Raw genomic sequence first — 21,431 nt, forward strand, 5'->3', positions numbered from 1 at the left:
TGGATTACAAAACAAGCCAAAAGACATTAAGAAAATTTATGACATTAAAGAACACAAACCAGAATTTGGAAAACTCAGAAATGAGGTAACAATAGAGTAATAGAAATAATTAAAATTTTTTTAAGTATTTAGACATTAAGCCTAAACTAGAAGGAACACAAAAACAAAGATCACAGAATGCTTTTTCCTTAAGGTAAAAAAAAGAGAAATCTTTTCAAGTAAAAAATAAATGAAGAAGGGGAAATAATTCATTAGATGGATCTAACAGGAGATTAAACACAGTAGAAAGTTAGCTAAGTGAACTAGAGGGCAGGGCAACAGAAAATATTCAGACTAAACTCAGGGGGAAAAAGGGATGAAAACAATGCAAAAGCAGAAGATAAAATGGATATGTATACTTGATGTTCCAGAACACAAAGAGAAAGAGATTAGGGCAGAAGCAGTATTTGCTAAGATAATGGCAGAGCATTTTCCAAAACGGATGCATAACATGGAGGCATACAGTGAGGAAGCCCTAATAGCCCAAAGCAGGATCAGTATAAAGAAAAAGCATACCTTAACATATTACAATGGAAGTCACACCTTAACATATTATAGTAGAAAACCAAAGACAAAGAGAAAAACTGAAAACCACAGTAAGACTTTAAGCTGACTTTTCAGTAGAAACAATGAGATTCAGAAATGAGTGGAAAGTTATCTTCAAAGTGCTAAAAGAAGAATAACAACCAACCCAGAATTCTAGACCATTTACTTCAATGGTGTGCTGGAACTTCTCCACTGGACTCCCAGAATTCCATAATGGCACTCTTGTCCATGGGTGATTGTCAAAATCAGTGTTCTCTGGAGAGAAAGATGGTAGAAAACTCTTGACATAATGATGATGTCACTCTTCCAGTTTTGCTCATCTCTATCAAGATTGTTTTGGCTATTCAGGGTCCTTAGAAGTTCCCTATGAATTTGAGAATTGTTTTTCTATTTCTGTGAAAAATACCATTGGGATTTTGATAGGGATTGCATTGAATTTGTATATTGCTTTGGGTAGTATGGACATTTTAACAATACTAAGTCTTTCAATCCACAAACACAAGATGTGCTTCCATTGGACAGTCTTTTATTTTTTAAAAAAATATGTCTATAATAGAAAACATTCCCACAAATAAATTTCCAGGCCAAGATGCATTCAGCAGTGAATTCTCCCAAACATTTAAGGAAGAAATAACACCAATCTTATACAATTCTCCCAGAGAAGAGAAAAAGAGGGAACACACCCCAAATTGTGTTGAAGCCAGTGTAACCTAGATGGAAATCTGACAAGAACATTACAAGGAAGAAAAATCAAAGAAAAAGTTATCTCAGGAACATGTATGCAAAAATTCTGAACAAAATATTAGAAAATCAAATTCAGTAATATATAAAAAGAAAATGCATCACAAATGGGATTTATTTCAGAAATATTTGAAAATCAGTGTAATTCACCACATTAAAAGTTAAGAAAATACTATTACAATACTTAAGGCTTAGAGAAAGCATTTGATAAATGTCAACTCTCATTCATGATAAAAATCTTTGTATATGTCTTTAATTTTAAAAGTAGGACAACTGGGCTTCCCTGGTGGTACAGTGGTTGAGAGTCCGCCTGCCGATGCAGGGGACACGGGTTCGTGCCCTGCTCCGGGAAGATCCCACATGCCGCGGAGCGGCTGGGCCCATGAGCCATGGCCGCTGAGCCTCCGCATCCGGAGCCTGTGCTCCGCAACAGGAGAGGCCACAGCAGTGAGAGGTCCGCGTACCGCAAAAAAAAAAAAAAAAAAAAAAAGTAGGACAATTAATTAAAGCTTAAATGCATTTTGCATGGTAAAATGGTAAAAGATTTTCTTAGCAGCAAAAAGTTTTGGTGTATTTTTAGAAAATCCTGAAAGAAATTTGTGAGTGGTATAAAGATATAAAAAACATATTACAACATAAGGAAGACTTTTTTTTTCAAATTTTCTAGTTTCTCTGGGAAAGAAATAGAAACTGTGGAGAAGAAAAGAGAGCATATATCATAAAGAAAGAAGATCCTCACATGTTACAGAAAGAGAAAGAGACCTCCAAAAGTATAAATCTCTTCAGTTTAGGGAGAAATCTCATTTCCTATGGAGGCTGAGAAGTAACAGCCTTATAAGGAACTAAGTGCTCTTGCTGTTAAAATGTTGCAGTTACTGGAATATGCAAGAAACACAGAACTGCAACTGTAAAGAAAAAGCATTAACTACAGAAGGCATATAATTACTAGAAGAGGAGAAGTAACTCACAGGTTTAAAGCAACAGAGGGAATAGAGAATGAAGTCCTGTAAGTACAGATGACCCTTAAACAACATGGGTTTGAACTGAGCTTGTCCACTTATACACAGATTTATTCAATAATTACAGTATCTATATTTTCATTTTACAGATCTTTAAATTAACTAAGTGTGGGGAAAAGTTGGTGTTCGATTAGAGATCACAATGTGTGGAATCAAAAGAACTAGGGTTTGAGTCCTGAGTCTACCCAAACTGTCTCAGCTTCCTGCCTTTGGATGAGCAAGTTATTAATTTCTTTATTTTTGAGGCAGAGAGAGCAGTACGCAGATTTTTGACTGCATGGAGTTGGTGCCCCACTGCTGCATTGTTCAAGAGTTGACGGTATTTTTAGGAAGTATTATTTCCACTTTGTATCTACCTACAGCCATATTTCCTATATATGGAATGGTTAATGCAAGTGGTTGAGCAATTAGGTTTTTGTACAAAATTCTTATTTAAATTGTTTCAAGCCAAATTTTTAACATAACTATTTCTGTCTAAATATTTCTTCTCATTAGGTTAATGGACTGCTAATTTTCATAATGTCTTTTGGAATACACATAAATTAGTTTAATTATAAGTATAACATATATTCATTTCTGAAATTTAGAAAATAGAAAAGAGTATAACAAAGAAAATAAAAATAATCCTATGTCCTACTATCCAGAGATAGTTATTGACTATGATATATTTTCTAGTCTTTTTATCTACATACACATATATGTACGTACTTATTCATTCATTGATAAATTCATTCATTCATTATCTATTTTTATAAAATTAGGATCATATGAAATTTTGCATTCTGCTTTTTTTTAACTTTACATTTTATTTTGAGCACTTCTCCATATCATTAAATATTCCTTGAAAACATAATTTTAATGGATATTTAATATATCATCATAGTTTTGCCTTTACTAGACTTACTAATATCTTTAAAAGGTGAATTAACACCACAAAAATAAGTATATAAGTTATAATTGATATTACAAGAATTCTAACCATAATCATAAATAAACTGTTGTTGGTTACCTTCCTGTATATGGTCTTCAGTGCTGGATTTAAAGGTTCCTTACTTATGTTGAGTCTGAAATTCCATGACCGTCTAACAGGTGAAGGTAATGACATTATTTCTCCACTTTCTTCAAACCAACACTTCCCCTATCAAAAATATTTAAGAATATAGTAAGTAAATATTACACTAAAAACAAATGTCACACACCATCAGTGAGTGGTTTCCCTTGTTAGCTAGTGAACTTGCCTCTTCTAGTTTAAGCAGGCGATTTTCCATTTTGTTGCAGGTCTTTTTATATATTTCTGGCTTTTTGTGAACATAGAATCCTTCTTCTTCTAAAATGCGTGGCATCATATCTTTTGGCAGTTTAAGTTGGTTGATCACTTAATAACAAAACATAGATATTACTTTAAAGTCCAAAATATTAAACTGGTATTGACCAAACAAGAAGCAAAAGGGAACTATCATATACTCTACCACTAAAGCCTAGCAGAAAGTCTATACACACACACACACACACACACACACACACACACACAAAATGAATGAGCTCTTTAAACCAATTCCCTTTAACTCAGAGAAAGCATGAAGAACAAATATAGAAAATTTTCTATAATTTTAAATCAGTACTTTTTATCTATCCAGCATACAAAGAAGCTATTATCCTACAATATGATTCATTAATGACTTGAATATTTTCTTGTAAAAACTTTACCCGGAGAATTGCTTGGAACAAAAATATTTGCCTGTTGTTTTTTTACTTGTTCTTGATCATCTTCATAATCGGCAGCCTTTACTTCAAGTAAATCTAGGAAAACGACTTCTTCCATAAAATCTTCATCTCGGCCCTCAGCAAAGTTTTGTAAATTATCACCAAGTGAAAAGTGTTTGTGGTAACTATCATTTACTGATCTCTGTTGAATACCAAAAAGAAAAATAAGTATATGTGTTTGTCCTCAATGATTAACAGGCAGATAAATGAAAGGTACTAGAAGCTTGCTGTGAAGTCTTTCTGATCTATGCCACCCAGTTCAAGTTCAAGCTGAAACTGTGTGACAACGAAATTTCATTGAACACAGAGGAACTCACTTAAGGCTTAATATTATAAAATATGATTTTTCTATAGCCCTTCATTGAAATTCTCAATGAAACACTACTGAAAAAGAACTACAATTCAAGTCTCTCCTCTCCTATGGAAAATGTTCTGAAATATTGGACTATGATATTTCAACTGTTGAGAATTCACAGTGCAGGGCAAAGTCTAGAGACATCAGGCCATGTGGTCTTCAGCCCCATTTTTTTCCACCATTCAGAAAGAAGTACTACCTAAGGTGATGTGGAGTAGTCATGCTGTTTTCTGGATGATATTTAAGAAAAAAAAGAAAGAAAAGTAAAGATACAAATAGAAGTCTGTGGCAGTGTGATTATGATACATTTCTGAAATATGATATATAAAAGTTACAAACAATCTGAATGTAGGTATTGAAACAGATGTATTACTAAATATAAAAATGTATACTTTTATATTATATCAGAAATTTTATATGAGTCTCTTCACAAAAAATATTACCAATTTATTTTGGATGACTTTAGTTGTCTAACTTAAAATCTACATATGTTGAAACAGAGAAGGAGACAGAGTATGTGAGTCATGCAAATAAAAACCCCTTAATTTTCAAAAACATACATTTAGGGGTAAATAATTAAATTAAAAGAATTAATAATAGAATTTCATTGAATAGATAACCGTAGATGGCCTTGATCAACTCTGACAAAATTAAGTGAGTAACATGGTTAAGCATCACCTAGGTTCACATCAAGTCATCACATCATCATACCTTCCCTATATCCCTGTCATGAAATCAAGAAAGTATTTTATATCCAGAAATCTTTGTGGCATCATTTTCAGAAGTCTAACAAGATATGACACTGGCACCTAGGAGCAAGATTTGAGGGATCTTCACATAGGGGATCTCTTTGAATATTCCAATCATAGACAAAGAGGGGCTCTTTGCTCCTGCTGGAGGTCCCATTACCAAGCTACTTTCACCGCACCCCTGGTGTGGGCCAGGGCTTTTAACCTGCCTTCAGAGCTGAGGTCTGCCCTGATGGCTGAGTCATGTCAGGCTCTCATCTTGGATCCCAGCCTTTTATTTATAACCATGTAGGTCTCTTTCATGAATCCTACCCCACTACAGCTACCCATATTTTTAGCCTGAGACAAGCTATGATCTCAACCAATATAATCACCTTCCTGGTCTTCACTATGCAGCTCACAGCAGACCAGTGTCTGTGCTGTTAGCTGTTGTGTGACAGGAAGCATGCAGTCAGAAGGCAACCACCTAATTTTCCATGCATAAGTCTAAATGAATGCACCTGAATACGGTGTGGTTAAAAAAAAAAAAAAAAAAAAAAAGAGAGAGAGAGAGAGATTCTCCCCTTTCTCCCAGTAGGAAGGAGCCACAGTCACACTCAGCCTCCCACAAAACAGTAGCTTTCTCCTCCTGTGATGAGGACAGTAGATTCCCATTGTCCCCAAATTTACCAGGTGCAGGGCAGATGGCTTTTCCAAACAACTTCTCTAAACAACCCACATCCAAGCCTGGACTTCCTTGTGCCCAGTCTACTTGCCCCACTGACCTAATTTCTCTCATGTCTTCCCTGTGAGAAGGAAAAGCAGCCATAACCACAGCGCTTCGTCCTGGTGCCCTCTGCTGGGTGGACCTTCTCGTTCCCCCTGAAAAGTCCATTCCTTAATCCATATCGTGGGATTCTGGGGTATCAAGTGACTTGGCAGAGCATGTGCATGTTTGATACTCATTTATTCAATATTCACTCAAACATGGGGTGCCTGATATGTTCAAGGAAGAAAATAAACAAAGAGACAGAAGTACATGCGAGGTGGTGATAAATGTCATAAAGAAAAATGATGCAAGATAAGTGGCTAGAGAATACTGGGATGGGGGGTTGGGGGTTGGGGGGTACTATTACATAAGGTTTTCAGGCACAGTATTTTTAATTATGTGTCATTTGAACAGAGACCCAAAGGTAGTGAGGGAGAGAGCATGAGGATAAGAGAAGAGATTTCTAGACAGTTAAAAGGTACAAAGTCCCTGAGGCAGGAACAGGAAGGAGGCCAGTATGGCCGGAGTTGGGTGGGAGAAGGGGAAACTAGTGAGAAAGGAAGTCAGAGAGGTACTAAGGGGGCCGTGGAAGCCCCTATAAGGACTTCAGCTTTTTTTTGAGATAGGAAACCATTAGAAGGTGTTAAAAAAAATGTTCTGTCTTAGATTTTAACAGAATCACTCTGACTTCTATATGGTATACCAAATAGACTGTTGGGGCAATAGTAAAAATAAAGGGAGACTATGGCAATGATCTGGATGAGAGGTTACGGCCGCATAGACTAGGCTGTGACAGGGGAGGTGATGAAAAGTGGGCTGGGTTCTGGAAGTGGGTTGGATACTTTGAAGGTAAAACCAACAGGATTTGTGACAAACTGGATATGAGGCATGGGAGTAAAAGAGGATCCAAGGATGACACCAAGGTTTGGCTGAGCAATTGGAAAAATGGAATTGCTATACTGTGATTCTATTTATATAAAAGTCTGTGTGTGCATATATGGGTATAAGCATAGAGAACAGTATGAAAAAAATGGTAATAGTGGTTTATCTCAGAGCAGTGGGATGTCACATGATTTTTATTTTCTTCCTCATGGTTTTCTGCATTAAGTTTTTATAATGTATATAATAAATTTGTTATATTTTTTAAAGATAAAGCTCTTTTCTGTGGAACAAACAACAACAAAAGGAACGTAAAGACGGGAGCAGGATACAGGATACAAAGAAAGGGGAATGGAAGAGACTGAGAAATAAGTAGAAAGGCAAAGCGGGGTCCAAGAGAAATTCAGAAGGAGGACCTGAAGGATTTGGAAATGACTGGGAGGTGTCAGAAGATACTGGGTAGAACTCTGGAAATACAGGAGGGGGCTCAAGGAAACTGTAGAGAGATCTGAAGGTAGAGAGGAATGGAGAAAGTTGAGAGGAATAGGAGCAGAAGGGAGACCAATGAGACTGACAAATCAGGAGATGGGAAAGACTAGTGAGACTGATTAGGACTGGAGGAGAGGACGGCCCTAGAATAACAGTGGGCTGAAGAGTTTGGGAAGAACTGACAGAAATTAGAAGGGTCTGGGATTGTACAAGGAGGGATGAAGAATGGGGAATCAATGAAGAGTAATAGAGATTACAGAGAACAACGTGGGCACTTGGAGAAATGAACAGGAAGAACAAAAGCAAACACAGGCTTTGGAGCTGATAGCCTGTACTTCCCGGCTCTATCAGCTCTTACCCCTGTGTGCCTATTTCCTCACCTATAAAACAGAGATCATAATAATGCCTACCTCACAGGGTTATTATGAGGATTGAATGAGATAATCCACATTAAAAATTTAGCATATCACTGGGCATCCAGTAAGCACTCAATAAATGTTAGGAATTATTATTATGAACAGCTTCTCAATAAAGAGAAGGCAGCTCAATAATAAAAATTTCACCTCCCTTCAAGTATTTCATTCTATGCCTTTAATAAAGAGTTATTTTTCCTGAGAATGAGGATGTAGGAGGAAGGGAAACAAATCCAACCTGCTCTGCAGACTGGCGTAAAGTTGAGTCTTCTTCACCACTCAGAATAAAACACGAAAGACCTTCATCCAGTGAGACTTCAGTCTGCAGGTTAAACAATGGAAAACCAGTATTCAGTGTTGAAGTGAGAGCTTTTTCTGCTTTTAAGGGAAAGAAGTAGTTCTCTGTAATATGGTAATAGTAACTGTATCTTATTCAAGAACAAAAAGCAGTAGGAGAGATAGTATCAAGTTAATATTTAACTTTGAGTCTGTTTGGCTCATGAATTATTTTTGTATTTTGTTTTGTTTTTAAGGTCCGGTAACTGTGATTTAAAAAAAAAAAAAACAATAAAATTGCAGCATTATTTCCAATAGCCAAGGTATGGAAACAACTTAAGTGTCCATCAACCAATGAATGGACAAAGATACACACACACACACACACACACACAATGGAGTACTATTCAGCCATAAAAAGAATGAAATCTTGCCATTTGTGACAAAATGGATGGCCCTTGAGAGCATTATGCTAAGTGAAATAAGTCAGACAGAGAAAGACAAATACCATATGATCTCACTTATCGATGAAATTTTAAAAAAACAAAACAAAAAATCAAGCTCACAGATACAGAGAACAGACTGGTGGTGAACAGAGGCAGGGGGTGCAGGGGGCAGTAGGCAAAATGGGTGAAGGGGGTCAAAAGGTACAAACTTCCAGCTATAAAATAAGTCTTGGGGATATAATGTGCAGCACGGTGACTAGTTAATAATGCTATATTGCATATTTGAAAGTTGTCAAGAGAGTAAAACTTAAAAGTCCTCATCACAAGAAAAAAAAGCTTTTTTTTGGCAACTATATATGGTGACAAATGTTAACTAGACTTATTGTGGTGATCGTTTCCCAATATATGCAAATATTGAATCCTTATGTTGTACACTTGAAAGTAATATAATGTGTCAATTATATGAAAGTAATATAATGTGTCAATTATATCTCAATTAGAAAATTTCTTAAATTAAAAAATTAAAATATAGGGTCCAAATCTTCTCCATCTTCCCAAACTATCTCTTCACTCTAGTCAGAGTATTGAGAGCATTACCTTACAGTTAGATCAAAATTGGACTCAGGGCAAACTCTTTTCTCTCCCTGTTTTTGGGTGCTCTCATGTATGAATGCACTCACATACAAGTACCACCCCACCCCACCAATAATCTTTTGTGAACTTAGAGATAATAAAAAGTATTAAAAGTGGCATATTCTTAGTGATGAACTTGCTTGTAAGTAGGCTCTCATTTTTCAATACTGTAAAGTCTGAATCTTTCAATTATAAATTACCTATCACTTCTTTGTCACACACGTTTAAATGAACTGTTTTTAGAGAGGTTTGAGAGAGGAATCGAAGGAAGGAAGGGAGGGAGGGAAGGAGGGAGGAAGGAAGGGAGGGAGGGAAGGAGGGAGGGAGGAAGGAAGGAGGGAGAGAGAGAGAGAGAGAGAGGGAGGGAGGGAGGGAGGGAAAGAAAGAAGGAAGGAGGAAATCTGCAAGTTCCTAGGAACTGAAGAATTCAAAAATATGTAAAATACAAAAGCTTATCCTACATCCTGTTTGTATCTACAATATCGCTGTCCCATTAACTTTAAAAGTTATGTACCTTTCAACAATACTGATATAATACTGTCCATATATACTTTTACTTCCCTCTGTCTCTGCTCATTGAAAAATCATTTGCTAAAATCCTCAACTTCCTGAGCAGATATCCCTTCCTAGTAGTTTGTAATGGAAACTCTTAGAGGCCAATTTCTCTTCCTTTTTACCTCTTTTCTTGATATTCAGTGGACTTATCTTGATAAACTTCCAATTTTTTACTATTCATAGTTAAATTAAATCCAAGTTAGGCTCATTTTTATTCATTTGTTGAATGAACAACATGTATACAATCATCTTTTTTTAGTCTGCTTTTACTATTAAATTTAATTAATTTTTACTAAGCACCCAAGAGGGACCCTGCAGAGAAGACAAAGATGAGTTTTTTAAAAACCCGAGATACACTCCTTACATTTTAAAATTTGAGAGTATTTTTTAAATACTCTCATTGCTTATGGCAGAAATGACTAGTTGTTCATTGCTGTCTTTTCTCCCATTTCTAATAATAGAACTTACTTTTAGCTGGATACCGAGACATTGTTTCCCACATTCCTTTAGTGGAAATAATGTGTGCAATTTTCAGGTCTTGTCCTGTAAGAGATCAATCTGCAATCCTATGGCTCTCTTCCTCCTCCCTCCCCTTTGGTTAGCAAATGAAGACACAGTAGCTTTGCCATTGGACTCAGAGATGGAAACTAAGTGTTGAAGATGGCAGAACTCTCCTAGTAGCCTGGACTACTTATCTATTACACTAGAGAGAAATAAAACTTCTATCTTAATTAAGACATTTTACTTTGAATCTTTTTGTTAAAGCTGCTTAGCCTTTACTCTAAATAATGCAGTTCGCCCAAGATGTGAGTTCTTTTGTCATTTGAAGTTTCAAATATGTGATTACACGTTGTATTTCAGAACAAAATCTGTAATTCGGGGATCACCTATAATATTTTATTATAATTTTTTAAGATAAGAAATAATGTCAAGTAGAAATAGAGAGTGATTAAATATTGGCATGAGAGATCTTTTTGGAGTGACAAAATGGTCTAAAATTGGATTATAATGTTGATTATATATTCTGTAAATTTACTAAAAATCATTGAATCATATGCTTAAAATGGATGAATTTTTGCTATGTAAAGTACACCTCAATAAATCTGTTCTAAAAAGTTTTTTAAAAAAAGTTATTCACCTTAGACCACTGATATATCTTATTATCAATGAGAAGCTGAGTTGAAGATTTTTTGCCTTGATTAATCTGAAACACAATGTAAATAAATAGTATGGAAAACTTAATGTTCACAGATATAGACATAATCATGTTCATAAGTCTTTTGTCCAAAATGGATAAAAACAAAGACTTCTCAATGTTTTTCTTTTAAAAAGTATATACATGTTCTCTCCTGAGATGTCAAATTTAGTTACCATAACCAAATCACTTAACTTTTCTTGGCTTCAAGTTTGGAAATAGAAAGCATGGAAAATAACTTGAAGCTTTTTGGATTTAAGGAGCTATATTAAAATAGAATTTTAGCTCTTTTTGATAAAGAAAAGTTTATCATGATATATGTTGATTTAAACAGTAAATTTGAAAATAGGAAAGAAAAAATAATATTACCTTGGCATTTTTTAGCTTTTCTCTTACTTTGCCTCTCAGAGTTTCTATTATGTCTTGATTTTCTTCCACATTTAAATCTATCAAGAAGCCAACATAATATGGAGTTCATGATACTTTCTTATAATATAATTAAACAGCAACAGCAACAAAAGTACTTATTAAATAGCTAAATAACATGAATTTCTTTGGATCATGACAATTATGAAGACTGGGTCATTGCCCCATGAGAGCTTAGAACCTAGAAAATAAAGCTTAGAAACTTCCCCCTCTTCCATCTGGAATAAATACTCATGCATAAATACTGAATTTTGTAGTGAGGCTAAAAAAAAAAAAAATAGGGTTCAGGTAAGCAAACCTTTATCTTTTTCCTTTTAGGAAAAAAATCAATGAAAATAGTAATATTCTATATAAAGTGCTCTATAGTCCACAGAATATACAAATATCAAAACCAGTTTACTTCAACTCGATTAAACTGAAGAGGAAGGAATCTGAAAAAAAGAGAGGTAAGTCTCCAAGCATCCATTCTAACTACTTATGTCAGTTTTGTAAATTCAGTATAATACTGCCAGCTCTTAGAGGAAATGAAACAGTCTTGCTGGGTATAAAGAAGGCTCCAGCTGCTATGTGTACTCCAAACCTCATGTTATTTTCTTCTCATCCACCAGATGATCTACTGTATGGATTGAGAAAGACAGGGGTTATGCAGTCCTAGGTACAATAGAAAATGGAGGACCTACTGGTCATTTTGCCTTGTATTTTTCTTTTTCTTCTCCCTGCCTTTGAGTAGTTAAAGGTTAAATAGAAAATAGTGGAAATAAAGGGTAAGCATAAAGCTAAATCAGTATAGGTCATGAGAATCTTCATTCTTAATTGCAGTATTCCATGATAAAATTTAAAAATTATTAGTTGGTTTGTTTATACTCTATTCCCAGAACTTAGAATGACAGATGGCACATAGTAGGTGCTTAATAAATATTTGCTGGATAAATGAAGCAGGAGTCAACCATTATTTATATACTTTTCTCCCTGAGACCTGGAAACTTCCTGAAACAGGTTCTATATCTCTGTATCTTTATGGTGTAACATAGTCTGAAGAACAAGAAGATTCTCCATGTTTGCAGAGAGAGAGAGAGAAAACAAAACTTAGTTTTATTACATGCACTGACTTTACCATTATTTCCTTATACCCACTTGTATTATATAGGAAGTTTAGTTTCTGTTTGAACTTATCCCTTAAGAAACTGTGTTCCCAAATGAAACCCTGGGATAGGATTAGTCATTTATATCTTTTAAAAATAAAGTCCAACAGTATTAGAGCTGTGGTATACTTAGTGAGAACCTTTCTGGAGATGCTTGTCTACATTTTCTTCTACTGCAATGTTATCTGTGTCTTCTGACATCTGCAAAAAAAAGGGGGGAAGCGTTACCTTGTATCTTTTTGTTTTGGCATTTAACATCTTTTCATAGGTTTATCAGCCCTTTGAAAGTCATCTCCTTTAAAATGACAATTCATATCCTTTGCCTGTTTTCTTAAATTTCATCCTTTTATCAATGGGTATGAGCTCTTTATATATGATAGATTTTTTAATTAAAAAATTGCTCTCTGTAATATCAAAAAGAACCTTTTAATGATAAAATCCAGTAGATAGTTGTTGGTGTTCATATACTGCCTACTTCATATACCTTTTAGGAGGGTCAAATGAGATCAAACATATGAAAATACTTTGAAACTCAACACTATATCAATGTTAGCTATTACTTGAGTACTCTGTAGCATCTGATAACTTTCTAAAAGCTTTCTATATCCTTTTCCTCTACCCTTATACCTCTCTGGCCACTAATTCCTTGTATCCTTTCTTGGTCACACTTCTCCTCATAGCCTAAATGTGGGCACATTCCAAGAATTTGGAGAGTGCATGGATTCCCATGGCTTCCCAAATCTGTCTCCAACCTTGACTGCTCTCCTGAATACCATATTTCTAGTTGCCTACTGGTATTTCTAATTGAATGTACTACCATTATCAAAAATTCAATATTTTAAAATGAGCATTTATTTCTTTTACCACTTTTTAAACCTCAATATTCTAAAATTAAACCATACTAGCAACGTTAAATGTTTTTTTTAGACTATGGATAAGTTTTTCATTTTAAGTTGAAAAAATAGAATAGCAAAAGACTCCTTAAATAACAACTGTACATGCTAACCAAACTAATGTGCAGTTGGAATGGGAAGAGCAAGCAGACACACGTCAGATTTCCAATCACAGTAAAAACATGGATTCGTGTCAAAAGCCAAAGCAGGGTATACTGACATGATCACAGTAAGAGCTTAGTCTATAGACCTTCTGAAAGAACTCCAAATCCACCAGTGGTTCCTGTACCACACTTAAGAACTACTGAGTAAGGTCAGTATGAACTAAGATGTTCTGTTCTTACTAAGCCTTCAGTATTTTCCTCAACAAAATTAAAAATACCTAACTTCACTCTTGACCAAGGAGACAGTAACCCTTGAAGGTGTGATGGGACATTAACCCCAGCAAGTGATTGATAGATGTCTCCTTCAATTCCCAATAATCTCACCCAGCATTCTGGATATACTTTTCATAACTTCCCATCCCCATCTAGAAGGCAGGAATAAAACATGAATCTTAATTGGACTTACTCTAGGTGACACGTAGATACCAGTCCTAAAAATGTTTCACTCATTCATTGATTTAAAAAAGAAAAACTTTTTTTTTTTTTTTAGCAAAGCAGGAAATGGATTGTTAGCTGGTTGAGAGAACAGAGAAATAAATATTTAAATAAGGGAATAAATAAATAAATATATAAATAACTCAACTCTAATACTTTATTACATAATTGACAGACCAAAGAGTATAACTAATCTGTAAACTCTCTTATTATTTTTTAACATATGAACTATACGATTTGTATATAGAACCAAATATATCACATTTTTTCAAGAGTCTCCTACATTTACAATTGAGCTATTTAGTATAATCAAAATCCTTATAAACTCCATTAATACCTTACTTTTCTAAAAATATCTTCTTTTCTCTTTGAAATCTTTTTCATGATGGTTCTTTCATTTCCACCTTCTAAATAAATAAGAAATATTTTTAAGAATTATATATCATATTACTGAGAGAAAACAATTATTTTGATGCTTGAGATAAACATGCTATTTAAATTTTTTAATTTAACTAAAAACTAAACAAAGAAACACACTATTGCCTTTAGTATTTAGTTGTTGATCACCTTTAGTATTTAATAGAAATTCTAGTTAGTCCAATAAGACATGTAAGAGTTAGAGGTAAAACTATTGGAAAGGAGACAACAAACTGATTGTTTTGTAGAGGGTAGGTTTTATACATAGAAACTCCAAGACATTCAATCAAAAAACTTTAGAAAAAATGAGAACGTTGATAAGTGGCAGAATACAAGAGAATGTATGGCAAAGTTACCAGCTTTCCTATATGCTAGAAATATAATAGAAATCACTTTCATAACAGCAATACAAAACTTTTTCAAAATACATAGGAATAACTTCAATGAAAATATTTGGGACCCTCCCCCCCCAAAAAAGTATAAAACTTTACAGTGAGAAAAAAATCTGATTAAACAAAGAGATATTCCCTGGAGGCAGGAAAACTAGTTAAGAAGCCATTATAATAGTCCTGATGAGAGATTCTGGAGATCTGAATCCAAAAGTGGAAGCGGGAATGGAAGATGGAGATTCAGTTAAGAGGTAGAATTCACAGAATTTGGTGAGCAACTAGATGTGTAGGACAAAGTGAGGGAGAAATCAAGGATTCTAAGGTTTGGGCTTGAGTAACTGAGAGGTAGTATCATTCTGTGTATTGTCGAATATAATTGGGGAAGGAGTTAAAGAGTTCAGTTTTCAGAGGCTGCTTACGGGACATTAAGGTGAGAGGTCCAAAAAGTGATTAACAATACTGAACTGACTTGGAGCAGAAGAGAACCAGTTCTAAGTTAGCTAACTCCTTTGTTTACTCAGTGAAAAAAGCATTTAAGAGATTGATTCCATGACTCTTGAAAAGAATCAACACCTTTAAGATTTTTCCCACCAACATACCAAGAATGGATACAACAGGAATAGAATGTTGGGAAAAGAGAAGTTTGAATTTACTTTCCACTCTGCAAGAACTTCTAAAATGAAAAATGAACTTCAAATCAGTACCTGGCTTACTGATGCCTACACCTGCAAATTTTATCTGCTAAAGCTAGGGAAAACATTAGCAGTGACACATCCTATAGATAGTTAAATTATAATAAATTATTAAATAAATATCTTATTGTAGAAGAAATTATTAATCACGTTTTTTGCAGACCTGTAGATGTTTCTAAACTAGTTTATTTATCGTCTCATAAATACTATAATAAATACTAAATAAATGATTACAGGCAAAATAGTAGATAAAATTGAAGATCTGGATGAAAATTGCATTTGCCCTGTCGAAAAATCACATGCGGAAGCAAGGAAAAATTATGACTCAGACTTCCACCTTCTTACAGAAATTCAACTTTCTGTATTAAAAAACTGGCTCCAACAGTTAAATCCAATATTCTCTTCAAGGATATTGCTAATTTACAATTCTTGTAGTTACAGCTTTTTCTAAAAGACAAGGAAATTGAAGATTAGCTATTTTTGTATCAGATGAACTGGAGGTCCACAGTCAAAGCCTGAGAATTAAAGTGAAGTAATTCATTCAACCTTTTCTGGTCCATACCAAACAGAAGGCAATTTTTTGTAAGTGTTTTATAAGTATAAAAGTTTGCCTCTTGCTTAGCATGTAGAAATCTCTGGGTTCTGCAAATACATCCAGCAATGCCTTTATCACTATGGTGATTGCTGAAATAAAATTTCCTAAAGCCTATTCTATGTTGCGTGTAAATTTAACATTCAACCACCTGCCACTTGGTTTCAGGAGTGTTAGCAGAACAAAATTACAGGAAAATCTCTAGTGTATGAAATGATCACAAAATGCATATTCTGGTATCTAATAATATTTCTTTGGTTAAGTATGAACTAACTAGAAATTTGTTTTTCCTTCAGTTTTTCCCCAGCTCTTGTTGAAAATAACTTCAAATGTATTAATCCACTTTTCTTCCTTAGCAGAACAGAATTCAGTCCAAAACTCAGTTTCATCTTTATCTTTGTTCATTTATTGTCACATAGTATCATGAACCTTTTCTGAACTCCCTTATAGCAATGTTTGACAAATCATGTTCTCCCATTTGATTTGAATGGGGATGCTATGCCAAAAAATTAGTCTTGTTCAAAGTTATGATAAAATTAAAGCAATGGATAGCACTTTTTCAAATTAAACTTTATTAAATACATGTCACCAGCTACCCTTTACTGGTACTGGGATATGGAAAAGGTGGAACTTAACCAAAATATTCCACAATTAAGTGTAACACAGCATTATTTCACAGTGTTTCATGAAAACGATCAAGATTTCCAGGTGTTCCATTACCTAAGTTTGAAAATTAATATCTTTTAGTTAACTGTGATCTTATTTTCTAAACTGAAAACCTAGGAACCAACAGTCTGACAAAGAATTTTCTGATCTGTGAATTTGTACACATCTTTGAAAGGCATCAAAACTAAATCATCCACTGCTCTCAGGACTAAGTCAGAAATCATCACAACCTGCTTCTGTAGGTCAAGAAAGACTGGATCCACTTCCCTTGAAACTTCTGGTATATAAAAATTGAGGGCTTCCCTAATGGTGCAGTGGTTAAGAATCAGCCTGCCAATGCAGGGGACACGGGACTCTATCCCTGGTCCGGGAAGATCCCACATGCCGAGGAACAACTAAGCCCGTGCACCACGACTACTGAGCCTGCGCTCTAGAGCCCGTGAGCCACAACTGCTAAGCCCACGTGCCACAATGACTGAAGCCCGCACGCCTAGAGCCCGTGCTCTGCAACAAGAGAAGCCACCACAATGGGAAGGCCACGCACTGCAACGAAGAGTAGTCCCCACTCACAGCAACCAGAGAAAAGCCCGCATGCAGCAACGAAGACCCAATGCAGCCAAAAATAAAATAAATAAAATAAAATTAAAAAAAATTGAATAAGTGACAAAACAAATTATAAAAACTGCAGTATATTTTGAAACATTATATCCAACACACAATGCAATGTAATTTTGCTACCCACAAGTTCATCATAGGATTGATAAAAATGTATTAATTCATAGAGCAACAAGGGCCATGAGGTCCAGAAACTGGACACAAGTAAGTCCTGTGGTGTTATCTTTTATTTAAACCTGAAGATGTATCTTGGGTGCCTGTACTTATAGTCTCCACTGGAGAGAAACTCAAAACAAAGGCCCTTTCTGTAAGTGAGGGCAAAAGACGCTTGTGTCCACTTCCCCACCTAAGCCTTGCTCACCACTCTCTCATAAACCTTCAACTATACCCAGACCAAACTCTTCTTTATACTCCCCGCAATTCCATCATTTGATTTTTCCAGCTTCTCCCGTAATCTAGAGCATTCCACATTTCAAAGCCGGATTCAAGCCCCACATCTTCCAGGAAATTTTTTTCTGACTCCGGTCCTTCTGGGACCTCCACTAGCACTAATAATACGTAGTTTTTGTTCATTACAGTCTACCTTACAAGGCCACTTGCTTACCTACAGTGGGCTGGGGCATGAACTCATCTTCTTCTACCCTCCACCAATCCTAGCAAGGTGTTCATCACACAGTAGGGACTCAATAAATAATACGGTCCCGGATTCAAAGTAAATCAACCAGTGCTCTCGAAAGCTATATAATGGAGTTGTTCTCAACCCGATTAATTCCCAAGGGGATGACTAATGGGTGAGCCAGGTCCCGGGGACTACAAGTCCCAGTGGCCCATGCGGGTCTGGCCCTGGTAGCCGGGGAACCCACAGAGCCGGTCTCCAACAAGACAAAATACTGGAGCGTCTGACAGGGAAGGGTGGAGGCTTTCTGGGGCAGTAAGACATTCACCTGGATGGACTGCACTTTTGCTACGTCTGGGCAGCGAAGGCAGGACGCACCGTTCACCGCATACTCTGAGAGGTCACCAACCGCCCCGCAGCGCTCCCGACGTCCGCTCCACAAGCTAGCCTGGCGCTTGCTCCTCTAGCTGAACTTCAAGGCGGTTCGGGAGCATGCGCGGTGCGGAGCATGCGCGGTGCGGCCCCGGCGCGCGCGAGGAGCCGGTGCCTTCTGGAATCTTCCGTGCGCAACGTCTGCTCACCCGGCTGCGTGGGCTTGGGGCTCGGCCCGGTCTCCGCCTAGAGCGCCCGGCGGGAGCCACGGGCTTTGATCACCCGCCGCCTGCGTCTGTGTTCCAGTGGCCGCAACTGCCCTGGCGGCTGTTCTGGAAGAGATCTGAGAGCGGGGTGGCCTGGGTCGTGAGAACCCCGCACCTCTCGCGTTGCGGTGAAGAAGAACCGTTATTCCCAACGGGTGAGTATCGGCCGCGCGCTCCCTGGCTGGCGCGGGCCCGCGGTGACCACCGGGGTCGCCCCTGAGCGGGTGTTCCCGGGGGAGGATGCTCCCGAGCCCGCCGTGGAAGTGCGGTCGCCCGCACCGTCCAGATACGCCCCGGAGCCTGTGACCTGCGTGCAGGTCGCCGAGGAGCACGAAGACCCGGGTCTTCGCCGGCGGGACCTGCCTCTGCCTTGCCCCGAGGAGAGAGGTTCTTAGAGTTCAGGTGCTTTGGGTGTGGCATCTGAAAGAGCGCCCCGAATATGCGAGGGGTCTTTTTTCTTTCCAGAGCTTGCTATTAGTGTAACCAATTTAATTATTTTGCACTCTTAAAATAGGGCATGCTGGGCATGCGCACTCGTGAGATGTCATCTTCGCTTAATGAAAGAAACAACTTACATTGATTTATTTTCTTTTCCCAGTGACTCACCCCGTGTTAAAATAACGAGTTAAATAAAATGTTCCGTGGTTGGAAACTTGTCCTGGGAAACTCTGGCGGGGGCGAAGTGAGGAAACTTGCTAGTATGGAAAGCAGCACAGCAGTGTTACGTACGCTTTCATTCATTCAAACGTTCAGATGTTTAATGGCCGCTTTCTGTGTGAGGCGTTGTGCTTAGCGCTTTAACCCTAGAGAAATTTAGAAAGTGTTTAAAACTTCTAACAAACCTTGTACATTTGGGGAAGGGGAGATGTGGAAGTAAAGAAACTGCTGCAAAACTAATATTCCAGGTTATATTGGTATATTATGGCATAAGTACAAGTAGAACTGAAGTTCCACTCACCTTATAATCTGAAATAATGCATACGGATAAATATGTCCAAACCTTGAAATCATTTGGCCAAACTGTCATACTGAATAAAATCCTTGCAGGGTCTCCCCTCTTTCTAGGGCTCTTCTGGTATAGGAATTTAGGAACAATGAGAGTCGAGAAAGAGAAAATGTCTAGAAATATTGGGTTGGCCAGAAAGTTCCTTTGGTTTTAAAGTAAAAATAAAAGATACATATTTCATTTTCACCAAGAACTTTATTGAACAATGTATTCACCGTTTTGTTCCACTACCTTCTGCCATTTTTCAGGCAACTTTATAATTCCGTCTTCCCAAAACTTTTTATCTTTGTGAGCAAAGAACTGTTCCAGGTGCCTTTTACAGTCTTCCAGGGATTTGAAATTTTTACCATTAAGAGAATTTTGTAAAGCCCTAAATAAATGGAAATCCGAAGGTGCATACGGCGGATGAATCAGAACTTCCCAGCCAAGCTGTAACAGTTTTTGCCTGGTCATCAAAGACACATGCGGTCTTGCGTTATCCTAATGGAAGATTATGCGTTTTCTGTTGACTAATTCCAGACGCCTTTCGTCGAGTGCTGCTTTCAGTTGGTCTAATTGGGAGCAGTACTTGCTGGAATTAATCGTTTGGTTTTCCGGAAGGAGCTCATAATAGAGGACTCCCTTCCAGTCCCACCACATACACAACATCACCTTGTTTGGATGAAGACAGGCCTTTGGTATGGTTGGTGGTGATTCATTTTGCTTGCCCACGATCTCTTCCATTCCACATTATTATACAGTATCCACTTTTCATCGCCCGTCACAATTTGTTTTAAAAACGGAACGTTTTTGTTATGTTTAAGTAGAGAATCGCATGTGGAAATATGGTCAGGAAGCTTTTTTTGGCTTAACTCACGTGGAACCCAAACATCAAAGCAATTAACATAACCAAGCTGGTGCAAATGATTTTCAGTGCTTGATTGGGATATTTTGAGTATGTCAGCTATCTCCCACGTGGTATAATGTTGATTGTTCTCAACGTCTCGATTTGATCGCTACCATCTTCAACTAGTCTACCCAACGATGGAGCATCGTCCAGCAAGAAATCTCCCGCACGAAACTTCGCAAACCACTTTTGACATGTTTGATCAGTCACAGCACCTTCTCCATACACTGCACAAATCTTTTTTTGCATTTCAGTTGCGTTTTTACCTTTCTTGAAATAATAAAGCATAATATGCCAAAGATGTTGCTTTTCAGCAACATTTTGCATTTCGGCAAAATGGCTACACAAAAATTCACCAATTTTGATGAGTTTTTTTGTTTGTTTGTTTGTTTTGTTTTGTTTTGCGGTACGCGGGCCTCTCACTGTTGTGGCCTCTCCCGTTGCGGGGCACAGGCTGCGGACGCGCAGGCTCAGCAGCCATGGCTCACAGGCCCAGCCGCTCCACGGCATGTGGGATCTTCCCGGACCGGGGCACGAACCCGTGTCCCTGCATCGGCAGGCGGACTCTCAACCACTGCGCCTCCAGGGAAGCCCGATGAGTTTTTTTTTAATGCACAGTGATATGACTGTTGTCACAATACAATCTAACAAAATTGTTTCAAATGAAGTTAAAAACAACTAAGTGCTACCAGAGCCATCTTATGGAAAAAACCAAATGAACCTTTCGGCCAACTCAATATATCTCTTAAATAGCAACATTATACAGTATGCGTGCATATGCAAGTGATATGTACTCTGTGGTGTTCCTTAACTACACCTAACTCCTGGAATTATTATTATACAGTGGTACATGTTTTTAAAAATACATATAGCATGTATTCACTGAGATGTATTATTATTTTTTTCTTTCTGGATGAACTTTTTTTTTTAACATCTTTATTGGAGTATAATTGCTTTACAATGGTGTGTTAGTTTCTGCTTTATAACAAAGTGAATCAGTTATACAT

At 37.0% G+C, this 21,431-nt stretch overlaps 1 protein-coding gene across 1 annotated transcript in view; it reads right to left on the minus strand.

Moving 5' to 3' along the window:
• Nucleotides 1-18,201, minus strand: part of CC2D2B (coiled-coil and C2 domain containing 2B) — a 97,687-nt gene extending 79,486 nt beyond the window's left edge. The window contains exons 1-9 of the mRNA XM_030865177.3: nt 17,883-18,201; nt 14,250-14,314; nt 12,556-12,616; nt 11,217-11,293; nt 10,783-10,856; nt 7,981-8,068; nt 4,053-4,251; nt 3,584-3,720; nt 3,355-3,483 (exon numbers count right to left, since the gene is read on the minus strand). Coding sequence (XP_030721037.2) covers nt 3,355-3,483; nt 3,584-3,720; nt 4,053-4,251; nt 7,981-8,068; nt 10,783-10,856; nt 11,217-11,293; nt 12,556-12,616; nt 14,250-14,314; nt 17,883-17,901 — 849 coding nt within the window. The 5' untranslated portion in view covers nt 17,902-18,201. The remainder of the gene's footprint in view (nt 1-3,354; nt 3,484-3,583; nt 3,721-4,052; nt 4,252-7,980; nt 8,069-10,782; nt 10,857-11,216; nt 11,294-12,555; nt 12,617-14,249; nt 14,315-17,882) is intronic.
• Nucleotides 18,202-21,431: the final 3,230 nt, after the last annotated feature.

This window comes from Globicephala melas, chromosome 16, assembly GCF_963455315.2.
Source record: "Globicephala melas chromosome 16, mGloMel1.2, whole genome shotgun sequence".
Taxonomy (NCBI): domain Eukaryota; kingdom Metazoa; phylum Chordata; class Mammalia; order Artiodactyla; family Delphinidae; genus Globicephala; species Globicephala melas.